This window comes from Urocitellus parryii, chromosome 2 (genome assembly GCF_045843805.1).
Source record: "Urocitellus parryii isolate mUroPar1 chromosome 2, mUroPar1.hap1, whole genome shotgun sequence".
Taxonomy (NCBI): domain Eukaryota; kingdom Metazoa; phylum Chordata; class Mammalia; order Rodentia; family Sciuridae; genus Urocitellus; species Urocitellus parryii.
Window position 1 is genome coordinate 197,802,929 of NC_135532.1, and position 16,351 is coordinate 197,819,279.

Below are 16,351 nucleotides of genomic sequence, written 5' to 3' on the forward strand. Positions count from 1 at the left end.
ACTTTCATACTCATTCCAGTAAAAACTTCCAAAGATATAAAGTGGAAAATACAGGGCCGCAATTTCCTTTCAGCTGTAGTGTTCATGTGGGATCCAACAGGCAAGGAAAATTTTATTCGGTTCACTTTACAACACTCAATCTGGGTCTTTTTGTAATCAGTGAGGCATTTAGAAGCTTGACTACATGTTCAGGACATTGTCCTCTCCCTCTCTCCTCTTGCCATTGGTCTCTTTTCATGGTGGTGTCATTAAATTCAGGAAACACTTATCCTTGACTCCCACCACCTTGGAAGTTAGAGAAAGAAATGTTGAAGCCTTGCCCCTCCCTGGTACTCAAAGAACAAAGCTGACAGGTTGACCATTGAGGAAGAAACAGTCCATATTTCCCAAGACAATGTTGCATTGACATTGCCTAGTCCCAAATGGAGTGTGATGGTATGAAATTAAAAAAAAAATTGTACATTATTACAACCAAATAGTATTAATAAAGATTAAAATAAAAATTATAAAAATAAAACATTCCTTCCAAAAGAGCTGATGGATTTGAATTTTATTAGAAAAAGTTAACTGCACACAGAGCTAAACATGAGAAGAATAAATAGTAAAAGTCATATCAAAATTTAATATTTTTATCAAAATTAAGTGCATTGTGGAAAAGGATTAATGTTTCCAGGGATAAAATGCATGTTTTATTTTTATAAATACATACTTATTCCTCTCTATACACACACACACACACACACACACACGAGAAGTAAAAAAACCAGAACATTATTTTCCTCTTCAATATGCTAATTCTGAGGATTAGAATAAACTGGGCATTTCCAGGGCAGAGACCTTAGTAATTTATCTTTAGAGTAAAACTGATTGATTTTGTTCATTCTTCTGTCACTTATCTGGTAGATAACCTTCAAAAAGGATTCAAATCCTTCTGTGACTCAATTTCTTTAGCTATAAACTGAGAACAACAACAATAATAATGAGGTTATGAGGATTAAATGAGTTAGTAGATGGTAAAACTTTACATCAGGGCAAGGAGTTCTTTATACAAATGTAAGGAACCAAATAATTTAGGCTTCACCATCTGTCATGCATTCTTTAGTTCTGATTTCTTACTTATGTCTTGTTTCTTTACAAACTTTAACATGTAAATCCATTCTTAGCTCAGCCAGCCGCAGGAAAAACAAGCCACTGCTTAGAAGGGTATCATGCATCGACTAGAAGCTAGGTTTTCTACTTTATTATCATTATTGTTGCTTGGTTGTTGCTATTATTGAATCTAAATGTCTATTCAAGTGATTAGAAGTAATAGGCTTAAAATAAATGTTTGTTTAGGGAATAAACACATGAAACAGTAGACTTGCAAATACATATTACTGAGGTCATGGGATATGGAACTATTGATATTTTCTTTTCTTTTTGTTCTTTTTCATTCTTGATGATCATTTCAAGATTTAAGTAGCCACTCACAAACTACATACTTGCTATGAAAATATTTGGAGTTAATGTGCATTTTTTTTTACAGAATAAAGCTCTGTAGAATGTTAATGGCTGGTATTCCCTAAGCTGGCAGTTGGGAGTACAATTCAGCCAAATAAAATGTGTAATTTTACATAAAGGCTTTCAGCCCACCCAGTGTTACTGTAATATCATTCTGGATGGCTTTAGAGTCTCCAGGAATGGAAATTGTTAGTTCTATTTAATAAAAATGGTCATTTGCTTCATGAAGATGACAATATAAGGGAATTTCAGCTGAAAGTAAAGTTTAATTTACACCACAGGTGATTTTAGAACTCTAATTAACTGATGGTAAGTTCAGAATCCTCTAGTCTCCAAAGCTCATTGACGGTGTATGGCCTATCTCAATTAGCACTATTAAAGTAGCCTTAAAGCTGAAGAAAACCTAAGAACATCATTAGGACAATATTCATTAGCATGTTTGTTTTGATTACATTTGGTCCACATAAACATCCACCTGAGCATATGAGCAGGCATGTTTACACACACAATTACATGTACATCCTATTTGCTCTCCCTCACACACAAATACATTCACTTGCTACATAGACTCACACACACTCCACACACATTGTGCCTTGTCTTTCATACACACATGTATACCATAAACTCTACACACATGTGCACAAACTGTATAGAATTGCAAACTGTGTAATACATGCACATACCCTGTATAGATGTGCACACCCCATTCACACTCACACTATATATACACTTTCAATCTTCCCTGTTCTCACACACATTTATACTCATGCACTCTACACCCCATACATGTACACACACTAATACACTCACATCCCCTATGGTCACACTAATACCTACATATACTCATTCACACTTCCTACACACATACACATAGACACATAACACACCCTGGAAGGCAAATTAAATCTTTGATCAAACTTTCTCCTCAAAGTCATTGGTGCCTGGAAAGACAAAAAAAAAAAAATGTGTATGGGGGAGGTGCTTAAGTTGTTTAAGTGTAAAGTACAACTTCTGCTAAGGAGATGTATTATTCATAGGATAAGTGCATTGTGAAATTCATGCCTAAACACCCTAAGGTTTCTATATTCAGAAGTAATTAAGCAGTGAATTCAAGTAGGAAAATAGACTTTCTTTTCTTAGCAATAAGAGCTTCATTCGGAATCAACATTATATTACCAACAGGAGAAATTCAGGTTACTTAAGACTTTCAAACTTGACATCTTAACCAGTCGACTACATTAGACATCCTTACTTGTTCCTGACATGTGTGCATGTAAAAGTGCAGGGTGGTGTTCTCCCAATTTATAGATACATTTATCATCTTTGTCATTATAATATTTAATAAAAGAACTACATCAGCATAGCTGACTTTTTTTCATCATTATTGCAAATTTTTACTGCATTCCTAATGGAAAAAAAGAGTTCAGTATCACTAGTGAAATATGCAAAAATATGCAGAATCTTACCCTTAAGGAGATTATGCTAGAAATTCAGGCAAAGAGGCTTAACATAATAGTGCACTAATAAGTCAGCTCTCTGAATTCAAAGATTTTAACTTTTGCTCTGTCACCCAGGGTTGATTCTGGGTTTCAAATCACACCAGTATATCTGCAGTTTTAAAATCTTAATTAGCTTGGCAAGCTGACCAGCCATCAAGCAAGAAGGAAAACTGAATCGTGGACTCATGCATCATGCACTTCCTCAAGCAGGGAGGGCTGTACAGGAAAAGTGCAGGCACTCATGTTTTCTCAGCACTAAACCAGTTTCCATTGGTGTTTGCAGAACTAATATGGAACACAGAGTCTGTGGAATTGGGAAGCTGTTGGATTAAAAGGAAATTGAGACTGTGATAAGGTGCTTTCTAGGATGAAAGTTGCCATCAAGGAAAATACAGATATGTGTAGTTTCCTTAGAAACCCTAAAGAAATGCAAAGATCAGGCTTAGTTTGGAGTAGCTAGGTCTTCATAATTTTGTAAAAGGCATTTTTTTTGTGCGTGTGTATCAAAGAATGTATAACTATGTGAACAGGAATACTGAATCTTTACTTTTTACCATATTTATTGTGTACATATTAGGATTTTAAAATTTCCAATTGAAATTGTTGGACATAGGTTACACATCAGTCCTGGAATCATCAGAGGAAGGTACCAACTGAAGTCTTTCACTTGGTGAACAAGGCAAGCAGAAGCCAGAGGAGTAAGTAGTCAAAATAAATATACTTCTTGGAAGAGGAGAAGTTGTTGGATTCTACACTATGAAATGCATAAATGCATGGTTTATCTCACTATGCATTTTCCACTCTAAAAATAATACCTTGTGCAACTGAAGAGTCTTTTTCTGAAGACTTGCTTATTTTCATCAGTGAATGGTTTTACAGAGTGAAATATCAAGAAGCATTTTAAGATTGCATTCATTTTGTATGTTCCTCCTGATATACAAAATATATCATTTCTAAAAGTCAGTTTTTTTTATGTAATAGACTTGGTTTCCTAGTACAGTGAACTTTTCATGAAAGCCATGACTATAATTGAGTTTTCTTTCATGTCTTTAAAGCTTTTTAAAATTCATGAATTTTCTTATCATTTTTGCAGCAAAGCAAAAGTATTTCCAAATCCTTTTTGAATTTTGTGTTTAACATTAACATATTTAAAATGTTACAGAAATAGATGGAGTGGAATAAATCTTACATAAGAAAGTAAGAAAGTACTTGATTTATGATGCATTTCAATATTGCAAATAGGTCAGTTATTCATATTAAATCAGTCCCATTACCTGTCACAGAGCTGTCTAGATTGTCCATACTGGATCCGGGTGTCTGGTCTAGTGCTCTCAGGGGCCTGGGGATTTCTAAAGCTTCCTCTTCATCATCAGCATCATCATCTGGAACATCTGTTTCCAAATCAGAAATCAAGGCTCCGGACACGTAACCTAATGGTGGAACTGGGGGCTGTGGGGGTGGATTATTGCTTTGAATGTGCCTAGAATTCAAATGGAAACAATAAAATGGGAAAAGCAGTCCATTAACATTCAAAAACACTGTAATAAGAATTAAATAGCATGCTATGGTAACAGTATTCTTCTTTTGCATTAATAATTTTGGAGTTTACAATGCTTTATTACATACACGTCAATAGAGACAATAGGTCTCTGGGCATATGCCTTACCAACAACCACATAAATTTAAGAATTATTCTAGTGATGTAAACATATATTTTGTATAGATAAGTCATCAGAAACAGAATGAAAATACTTGTCACAAGACTATTTAAAGTTGACCTTTTCAAAAATAATATATATACCCATAAATATATACATATACATATTATTTTGTTTCCAGTTTATGTGTAACCCACCCATGCGGCCTGCTGGCACTTAAGATGTCACTGGAATGCCTAATGTTCTCTCTCTTCCACCTTTAGCATATTTCTGGACTTAGGAGGATTTCTTTTTGCATGACCCTCTCAGAGCAGGCTGAGTGGTATTTTCATTTGCCCCAGTTAGGGCAAGTACCTTCTGCTCTATCTACCTATTTGTGCATCTATCTCAGCCAACAACGTCTTGAACTTCTCCAAGGCAGAGACAATTCACCCTAGTATTCTGTGTTTAGAACACAAGATGTGTTAGATAAACCCTTTGAAATGAGTAAATAATTTTAATCTCAACCTTCATTAGATAAATAGAATCTTATAATTACCATCACAGTTTTCAAACATATTCAAGTAAAACTTAAATTTATTAAATCAGGTGGCTAATTAATGTGCAGCTGGACACCTTCAAAATGCTAAGCAAAAGCACTACAATGTTATTTTCTTCCTTCCTTCCTTTCTTCCTCCCTTCCTTCCTTCCTTCCTTCCTTCCTTCCTTCCTTCCTTCCTTTCTTTCTTTCTTGGGGGACATACCGAGATTGAACTCAGGGACATGCAATCACTGAGCCACATCCCCGGCCCTATTTTGTATTTTAATTACAGACGGGGTCTCACTGTGTTGCTTAATGCCTCGCCATTGCTGAGGCTGGCTCTGAACTCAAAATCCTCCTACCTCAGCCTCCAGAGCTACTGGGATTATAGGTGTGCGCCACTGCAGCCATCAGCAAGGTTATTTCTCAATGTCACTTAGAAGCAAATGTACTACAAGTTTTAACATAGAGTCTTTTCATTGCTGTCATACAAAAGTAATTTAAAGACCCCTTCTATTTAAGCGAGATTAAAGAGTAAGTGCTATGTTCTTTTATTGTTGTCTTTTGAAACTCATTTCCAAGTCTGGCAATATCCCCTGTGTATCATCACACTTTAGGGAAAGTAGTGCTGTCCTTGACTCCAATTGGAAGAAACAACTAGAAGCTCTGCTTTGGGGACTTTTCTAGACCCTGCCTCATAACTCATCTCTTTGCTGACTTTAATCTATATGTTTTTACAGTAGTTGACTGTGTCTTTGAGAATAATAGATTTCTATAAATTCTTCTAGTGAATTTTTGAACTTCAGTGTGGTCTTAGGACTCTGATATTTGTATTTGTTTATCAGAAATGAGAGTGGTCTGAGGACTGCCCTTTCATTTTATACATGAGCTATTATTTCTGACATCATTTTAAACACATTAACTATAGCATGCAAGTGGTAAGCAAGTTGCCCATAGTTATGCAGATAGGAAGCAGGTTCACCTTCATCGTAACTGCCCCAACTTGGGCTATCCTCAGTCAAAGCTCAGAGCATGGAATTAGAATCTGCCAAGAGGTGGGACTTAGGACCAATATATTTTAAAGTTCTCCATATGATTTCAAAACACACACCAATTTGAGAACCCCTGAGCCAAAGTCTCTGCTTCTAATGACTTAAAGTTGTGATTTCACCAGTTAACCTTGGTTTAAGAGAATCCTATCACTCTTTAAGTAATTGGCTTCATTTTAACCAGTGATGTATCATAAAATAATTATGTGTAACACTAGGTTGTCTTTAATCTTTAGAAAAAAAATGAGAAAATATTCAAGACCCTCTTATCCTAAGGAAAGAGCATGTTCATACAGCTTTAAGTGACATACCTGTTTGAGAATCTCTTTGTATGTATAGTTAACTATGTTATATTTTAATATAGCTGTTATATTTTAAAAATAGTCAATTAACAGTGAGAATAAGAGTCATCTCATAATCAACTTACTCTAGTAGCTAGAATTACCCTCCCATAAAAAGAAAGATAATACTATCTTTCAAAAAAGTTACCATGATTTCAAGCACAGGGTATAAATCAAGAGAACATAAATCAAAGAATGTCACAGAGATTTTGTTTTCAAGGGTGCAGGACTATATATCACTATCTGAGAGAAAAACATTGGAACAAACAACCAACCCTATAAAATTATGATCTACCATATTTGTACAAGATACCTATATGAATTGCATCTATAATTTATGAAAGTTTTCTAATATTTAGAAGAATAGAGCTATAGATCCTGGTGTGGTGGCACAGGTTTGTAATCCCAGTGCTGAGGCAGGAGGATCACAAATTCAGACACCAATTTAGTGAGGCCCTAAGAAACTTAGAGAGACCCTGTCTGAGGTGGGGGTGGGGGGAACAGCTGAGCATGTGGTTTAGTGGTTAAGTGACCCTGGGTTCAATCCCTGGTACCAAAAGAAAAAAAAATGAAGTTTGGGTTTTTAATCTATTCTTTGTGATTTTAAAAATTGCATTTACTGTTAGTAAATTTGTTATTTTTCTGATTTGTTTAATTCTGCCCAAAGAGGGTCTTTTAATAACTGACACTGACCATAAGTGATTTGCAGAAGCTTGCATTTACATATTCACAACCACATGCAGAATTAATCACAGGCACTTTGAAGAATCCAAAAGGAGTCCTTCATTATGACATTAAAAGTGAGTTCAAGGATAAGCTAATTGAAGCTAAATCAGTTGTAAATTAGAAGATTCCAGTGTAGCCAAAAAGCACTTTAGACTGAATTTCAGCAGACCTGGATTCTTGTTCTAGCTTACTCTCTAACTAGCTATGCGACTTTGGTCAAATTAACATTTCTGTAGTAGTTAAATCATTTTCTAAATGATTAAGGAGTATACAAAATCAAAATTTTATCCCCATGTGTATAGTTTTATGAATATGTCTTGTGAGTTTATATAAAAGGGCATTTCCATGTGCAGAAAGCATGGATCCCTTGACTCAGTGAATATATTTACCATGTTTGTTTTGCTATATCAAACTGATATGCCCTTGTCAGCTCATCCAGGTGAGCCTGCAGCATGGGTTGCATCTCTTCCCGTGGGGATGGAGTAAGAGTGGCAGTAGACTGTTGTCCAAAGGAGATAGCAGGAGAGGAAGCCACGCCTCGAACAGGTGGAGTTGGGACCCGATCGTCATCTTCTTCCAGTTCATCTTCCATACCCTGGTGTAAGTATGTTTGTACTGGTAATGGTGGGCACCAACTATCACTGTCATAGCTGAAATTAGATGAGGAAAAAATGCACATTAATAGACAAACAAAAATGGCTACACTGACAATAAACAGCAACCACATGGTGTCAAAAATGTTCTCTCAGTTTATTTCGTCCTGATCACATTGTCAGTGCTACTATAGTAAATCACCTAATTTAAAATTGTAATTACAACTGTTATCTCAGTACCTCAATTTATTCTTTAAAGATCTTTTTGGCTAATTGTTACCCCACAGTTACAAAAAGCAATAACTTCCCAACAAAGTTACTCATGTGGAAACACCAAATTGCTAATTAAGGACAATTAATGAATTTAGTGCTTGTAGACTTAACTGCTTCCTTCTCTTATTTATCCTTATGCACCAGCAGAATATGGCAATAGAGCTGACTGACCATGTAAGAAGTATCTGAGAACTTGATTTGTTTTTATTCTAGGCTTATGACAACCTCTCTATATGATATTCCAGTCATTAGACTTCATAACACAAATTATACTCAATATTAGTTCATTTCTCTTAATTTTCTCAGTAAAATCAAAGGCTTCTGCTTACATTGAGTGTTAAATTCAAACCAGAAAACAGAAGTTCAAAACCTTGCCCTACAAAATATATATTTTTTAAAAAATTGTTTTATTGTAGTAAAACATTTAATATGAAATGAACCCCATTGACATATTTTAAGTGTACAAAATACAATTATTTTAAATACTTATATTTCATGTTAAAATTACATCTAGAAGGGGGATTATGGTCCAGGAATATGAAAAATTAAACTGTTTTTGTTGTGGCACAAAATCAGAGAATTTCTACTTATACCTTTTCTGTAATTCTAATGTTTACAGAAATCAAATAAGTTCTAATATACTCTTTTATAGATTTTAAGTATAAGATAAAAATAATAAAGGATTTAATTGTTTTCTTAATTCAACATCTTAAACATCTCCTGAATCTGCCTCCTACATCTCCTCTTCCACAATTATTGATCAGTCACCTTCTATAAAATAGTTCACTAGCTTTCTGATTCTCTTTTCTTCTTTTCCACCCTATCTTTAATGTAGGCAACAGGATGTTAATTCACATCACACCTACACTTAAGATCATAACTAATACTAGAAAAGTCAAAACTCATGAGCTGGCTTAAAAGATCCTTCCCCAACGGATTAATCTGTTATTTTAGCTCTGTTTCTCACTATTTCCCCAACATCAGCCTACTTTCTATTTTTTCCTAAACTCTGGGTCTGCGTATGACTGTTCTCAAATCATCTATCTGCCTGTGGGTTCCTGGTCACCTCAAAGGTGGTTAGTTTTGTGGAACCTTCTCTCCCATTTCCATATACAACTGATTAGAATTTTATAATACCTACATTGTGGAACTTCCCATATTATATTGGGATTATTTGTCTCTGTGTCTCTTTTGTCCTATTATTCTGTGAGATCCTTAAGTCCAAGAACTTTTTTAATACTCTTCTGTATTGCTAGTGCCTAGTACCTAAAATTAGAATTAACTATCCATATCACAGCTATGCATAACTAGTCTTGATCTCCCTTATTAAAAAAAAACTGTAACCCAAATAGATCCACTGTAGGTTGAATATCTTCACTTGAGTAACATTTTAATCATTTTGTTAAAAACTGCATATATCATAAAAACCTGCAAGTGGACATATATAGCAGTTTTATTTATAATTGCCAAAATTTGGAAGTAGCTAAGATATCCCCAGAAGTTGAATAAATAAACAGATACATCCAGACAATGGAATATTATTCAATGTTTAAATGAATTGGGCTTCAAGTCATAAAAAGACATGGAGAAAACTTAAATGCACCTTGGTAAGTGAAAGAAGTCAATATACAAAGGGTATAGATTGTATATTTCCAATTCCAGAACATTCTAGAAAGGGCAAAACCATGAAAAGAGTAAAAATATCAGTAGTGCCAGACTCTGGGGAGTGAGTGAGAGATGGGCAAAAAGCAAAGTGGATTTTGGAGCAGTGAAGATATTTTGTATGATACAATAATGGTAGATACATGTCAACCTGAATCTGTCCAAACCACAGAATGTACCACATGAGTAAACCCTGTGGGAAATGATGCATTCTGGTCAATAATGATGTGCCAATGCAAGTTCATCAACTAGAATAAGTGCACCAGTTTGGTGAGAGATGATAGGAGATTATGCATATGTGAAAGTTGGGATAAATCTCTATGCTTTACTTCATTTTCTTGTGAACCCAAAACTGGTCTAAAAAACTAAAATCTCTTTTTAAAGTAACCCCAAATTTATCATCCTTTTTCCCAATAGTTATGTGTTAGGGTCCTGACTTTATTTCATATAGCATACAATTCAGTAGATTGATATTAAGTAAATTATTAAAAATACAGGGTACTATAGAATTGATTTGGAAGGCCTAATATTGTTTTGAGGTTGGTCAAGGCTACAGTGATCACTAAAAAGAGAAAATTTTAAGTGACATATGTGGAAGGGAAATGGTATTGGAACAATTCAGATAGTTCCCTAAATGGCAATATCTTCCAAAGAAAGAAAAAAAAAATTGGGCACAGGTGAAGCAGAGCACCACTTACATTTTTTTCTATGAAAATATGAGAATGGTCTACCAATTTTATTTCTCTTATCTATTCTGTTTATTAAATATATTTAATCTTTAGTCTACCTTTAGGATAGGTTTTATAGTTTCTCAACATGAATCTTCTGCTCAAACTAAATTGGTTTGTCTCCTCTTGTCTACATGCTTTTCTGGTAGGTTTGTTTATAGAATCCAACTTATTTCAAATAAACTGGATGCCTCCAATTTTACCTATCTTAATCTGATAAATCCTCAAGGTATAGGTGAAATCTCATATATTTATAAAGATTTCCTTGATGAGGCCAACTAGCACTGCTAAACTACTCTTCTTAACTGGTGCTGACAATATTTTTCTACATTTATTTGAAAATTGATTATGCACAGTCTAATGTTCTTTCCAATGTTGGACTCTTTAACACTTTAAATTATTTTTGTATTTATTTTTCACATGTTTATGGTATCTTTTTCTAAAGTGGATTTAAGCTACCTTAGAGTTATATCACTGAACTGTTCTTGCTCTGTTGCCCCTAACAGTATACCTTAAAAATAGTAGGTTATAAGTGTATTTACTGATTTGAACTGAAAACACACAAGTTGATTAATTAATAAAAATGCTTAGGTTTATTTTCTTACTTAACTTTAAATGTCATATTATTAACTCAAACAAAAAAAATACAAGAAAACTAATCATAAAATAATTGTCCTTTTTCAGTATAGAATGTGTTTACCGTTGTATTTCATCAATTAAATTTACATTTATTTTGTAAAATTCAGTAGAAAAGAGCACATTTATTTTTGTGTCAGAAAGTCATAGTTGCACTTTCTTTACTTACATTGGTTTATTCCCAGATATATTATACTTTTAAATAAAAAACTATATACTTAATCTTTCAAATGAAATTAGCCAGTTATCTCCTAAAATTTGTGTAGTCCATAAATAGTAAATTGTTCTTACTTCCAATAATCTACTAGAGATATACCTATGGAATGAAAACACAAAATGAACATAAGAGAAAGGAAAAGTGTATGGTATATGCATCACATGTGTTAAGGTAACGGGAAAAAACATGGTAGTAAGTTGTATTAGATTCATTTTTATTATTCAAATGATATCAGGCAAAGAAGTGTTTAACCATTAAAATATTATTTTTAATACTATGTAAATGCATTGCATAGTGTATTAAATGACTAAAACATATTTCATCACCTATTTCATTAACATACTATACATTTTATCACCAATTCCTCTACGTCCTTTTTCAAAGTTACTCTAGAACTTTAATATACCAACTCTGTATATAAGTCTACATGCAGTATATAAGCAAAGCTGGGAAAAGTCCATGAATTCAAAGTGATTTGTACCAACATTAGATAAATAAACAAAGAAAGAAAGAATATCCAAAGAAGAAAAATATGAAAGAATAAAGGAAAGGAAGCTGGGATATAGTGCAAATCATAGTGGTGAAGAATTGTTCATCATCTCTGAAATAGTCAAGTCTTGATCCATTCCAGAGAAACATATATTTTAGGCTTAGTTCATGCAGCTACTAATGAAGGATGAAAAGACTACAGATGTGCCTATGAAGTTTATAAAAATGTACGTCTGTTTTGATAGTTTCCTTCACATTTTACAATACACATCTTATTTGAGAGATAGAATTTCATCTTTTTCTTGTGTAACATTAAAATGAATGAAAATTCTCCTAATGCCAAACCATAGTTCTTCTGTCCAACCTTTCCTAGGGAAGCGCTTGTTCTTTTGACATTCTGTCAGTGAAATATGAGGCGTCACGTTATGTCTTGCCTGATGAATAATGGTAAAGATGACGGCAAATCAATGCCGCATGTGAACTAACTTGTTAAAGGCCAAATACAAATATCAAATTACTAATAAAAATACAATAAAGTTCAACACTAGCAAAAGCTTGCCAATCTCTAATTGCAATAACAAAGCAAAGCACCAGTTTTATACTGAATTACTATTCAATGCTTCCTAGCATCATGACTATAATAAAATGTATTATATTTATAGTGAAGAACTAATACATTTTAACACTATTTTGTCTAACTGAAGATGCATATTGATGAGAGAGAACATTTAGCATTGTTCCCATATTATTGAATTAACAATTAAATATTTTGTTATTTGGACAATGCTTTGATAACTTTTGCTATTTAGTATTGTAAGGAAAGATTGGTCCAAGAAATGCTTAGAAAGAAAATTGCTGATTTCTAAACACTTAGAAATTATACTAAAAATTGTAACAAAAACTAGAGACTATATTTTCCAGATCACAGTTTTTATCAGCTAGGTATTGTGCCTAAATCTACTCCTTTCTCACCTACCCACTGTCATCGTCTTATTTTACTGCCTTAGCATTTTTATATCAGCTATTCATATGCTATGATATCTTGTACGTGATCCACCTGCAGTCCCATGTCCTTCAGCATCATGTTCTCCAATCCATCATCTGTATTCAAAAATCAGACTTTTCCTATGGCATTAAGGATTCACGATGAAAACTAAGACTCCATGTCAGATGTTGTCCTACAAAATGTAGGTTAAAGCTCATAAAACCACATACAGAAGCTACCAATTGCTGAAGGATACAGACAAGTAATTAAAATAAAGTGCTAGGGGTAGGGCATGGAAGGGGGTGGTACTGAATAGGGGCAACTAAGAGAAAAGCAGAGACCGCTAACTAGAATAGGGCAGGGTTTCCAAAGGAAGACCAATGGAGCTATTTCTACTCTCATTTTCTCATCACACATAGTATTAATTTTAATTTTATATTTTTGTCTTTCCCCAGAGAAGTTTCTTTCCATTTGTTCAAATAGTGACCTTAGTATTGTCTCAATGCAGCTATTGATTAACGACCTATTTCTAGCACATAAGATGCATTAGTTTAGAGACTTATTTCTTGTTCTCCTTTGTCCTTACTTTTGCTCTATATCTGGCAACTAACAACCACCTAACTTGGTAATGTTCTTTATGAAGAAATGATTCAAGATTGATGGCAATATTCTCCAGCTATCAGCTTTTGTAAGGCTTACCTGCTTACCTGGCATCTATGATTACTCCTTGGGTAAATTAAGTTCATATAAAAAATTTAATTTTTTTAAGTTAGGGAAAGAAAGCATGTGCCCTTAGCTGCCTATTTCATAGGTCAATATGTTTCTAAAATGTATAAATGATAATAATATGAATATATATGGGCACTATAATCCCAGAGAAATAAATAAAGTCCTTTGGAGGGAGAAAAAGACATACAAAAATATGTGATGAGTGTGTGTGTGTATGTGATGTGTGTGCATGTATAGATACTATGTGTGTGTGTGTGTGTATATATATTTATATATATATAATACATGTTATATATACATATATACATATATATATAGGCAAATAATATTTTTGAAAGAAAACAAAAGCTATGACATAGAAAACATAGTTATGAAAAATACTGTGGGAACCTCAGAAGATTTAGAAAGCAGATAGAAAAAATGATAAGTACATGCATATGATATTTTTTGAACCAAGACAAGACTTAAATCTATCATTCAAATAAACTGATATATATATTTCTAAGTAAAGAAAATTTATGCAAAGAAAAATTTTCTGTATTCTCTATTTTAGGTTACATAAAGGTCTAGTCAAAATAAACAGTGACCTAGAAATTATAAGGAAGACATAGGATTTATTCATACAGAAAAAGAGAGTACATTTCTTTTGACCTGTTTTTTTCTTTCAAATAAAAAATTATCTGTGTCTGTGTTCAAAATCAATTAACACTTAAGCTTACAGAGGACACTAACTCTTGTTAGATGTTTCAAAAGAAAGAATAAGAAAACTGATCACATTTAAAGGTCCTCAAAGGAAATTTTCTAACTTAAAAAGGTTTTGTTACAGAGTGTGCATTGGCTTGAACCTCTTTTATTGTCCCTGCCCCTAAATTCCCATCAGAGCTGATGATTAAAGTTCTACCCACTGGCCAGGTCCCTACAATTATCCCATTGTGATGGCGCTCTACCGTGGCGCCCTGCTATGGCCAGACATCAAGTCATTAGAGAACTGCAAGGGATGATGAAGAAGGTTATTTTAATTCCCTTTTCAGCCCTTCTCAGGAGTGGCTCTTTAGTTCACAGAGCTGTGGGTACTTGCTTTCAAACTAACAAGCAATATTATAAATGTAGGCTGCATTATCATGATTGCAGACAATCTGAGGCACTTGAAGGCCAAGGATTCACAGTCCTCAATATGTGCTGTTTTGTGTTTATCAGCTAAAAATACACGGACAGTGCAAACAGGAAAGAGGGAAAATGTAATGAACAGGGTGGGAGGGGAGCTAAGAAAGAACAAGAACTCAGGGCAAAAGAGAACAATAGAGAGTGGAATGCAGCCTGGGCCATTTTGTTGGTATATAAAATAACGTTTACCCATTCTCTTGCTGTTCCACTGCATAGTGTTCCAGCTCTGTGCCAGGAAGGGGCTGGACTGGGGGAGGAGGTAGAGGGACATTGGCCCAGGTCGATCCATTGTTTTTCTGTGGTTTAGAGGAGTTTTTATTTTTCTTCTTTTTTCCACCTTTCCCACCTGGAAATAATAATGCATTTATTTAGAGATGGTGAATATCAGAACAAACAGGCAATATCAGGTGGAAAGATGTATTTGTTTTCAAAATACCAGAATCACTATGTTAGAGATGGTAAAAGCTATAAACAATGAAATGATACAATCAGAAACACATTTTTATAAATCACTCAAAATGATATTGTTTCTTTCCCATTGCATTAACTGCAGAGCTGAATAAACCAAAAACATGGCTGCTGTATCAAAAGAACATTTATTGATTTATTCATGTCTGCTGCCTCCACGTTTTCATTGTTAGAGGAAATAATGGTCCATAACAAATTCTTTTAAATGTCAGATTTTAGTGCATTTAAAATGCTCTTTTGCATAATCTCTCTCAGTGGAAAATACAGTGTCTAAGGATACAGGCTTAACTTTTCCATTAGAATTTGCTCAATTTAATTAATCCAGGAGAGTAACATTTTTCTCTCAAAAGTCACTGATAAAAATCAATCAAGTACAATCTGGAGAATACCTGTAAATCTCTCACAATGATACATTTCATAGACTTTTTGACTAATAAATGGCACAATTATTTTTGCATATAGTGAGAATATTTCCCAGATGTTTTAACTATCACATTTCATAAATTCCAAAAAGGAGGGGAAATTAATGATAATATAGTAATCAGTTTCAGTACTATTTGTTACATGAATGAATTCATGCACAAATATGAGCAGAACATAAATGAAGAGTGCATGAGCCATATCTGAGATTACATGATGCTTAATGAAGTATAAGAATAAAATTCATCATCTGCATAGTGCTGAACTTTTTAAAATCAAGTAAATAAAGCTTTTTCATAAAAATGGACCTCAGTTGGATGCAGAATGAATACTTCTTGAGCAAAATGAAAATGACCTTTCAGGGGTGACTCAGTAACTTCCAATAATCCCACCTCAACTTATAGCTAAATTTTAAGCATAGGGTATTTGTAGCAGGGCTATCTAGCCATTTAGATCTCACTAGAAGTCAATCCATCCTCTTTCTTCCACAGCTGCTGAGTCAGATTATGCAATTTGGCAATAATGTATTTGAGTGCCAGAAAGTGATGAAACTCTTAAACTAGACACTACAGCCAATTATTGAGTTGTGTACATTTTCCACATAGGATACATAAATATTTAAAAGAAGATCTCTACAAACAAAGTGCTTTCAGCTTTACTCTCACTTCTATTCTTTGACAGGACAAAAGAT

The 16,351-nt window shown here is 33.8% G+C and overlaps 1 protein-coding gene across 1 annotated transcript in view; it reads right to left on the reverse strand.

Moving 5' to 3' along the window:
• The window catches only part of Robo2 (roundabout guidance receptor 2), a 510,793-nt gene that overhangs the window by 30,409 nt on the left and 464,033 nt on the right, over positions 1 to 16,351 (reverse strand). Inside the window, exons 22-24 of the mRNA XM_077795545.1 lie at positions 14,962 to 15,118; positions 7,686 to 7,946; positions 4,277 to 4,482 (exon numbers count right to left, since the gene is read on the reverse strand). Of these exons, the coding sequence (XP_077651671.1) occupies positions 4,277 to 4,482; positions 7,686 to 7,946; positions 14,962 to 15,118 (624 nt within the window). The remainder of the gene's footprint in view (positions 1 to 4,276; positions 4,483 to 7,685; positions 7,947 to 14,961; positions 15,119 to 16,351) is intronic.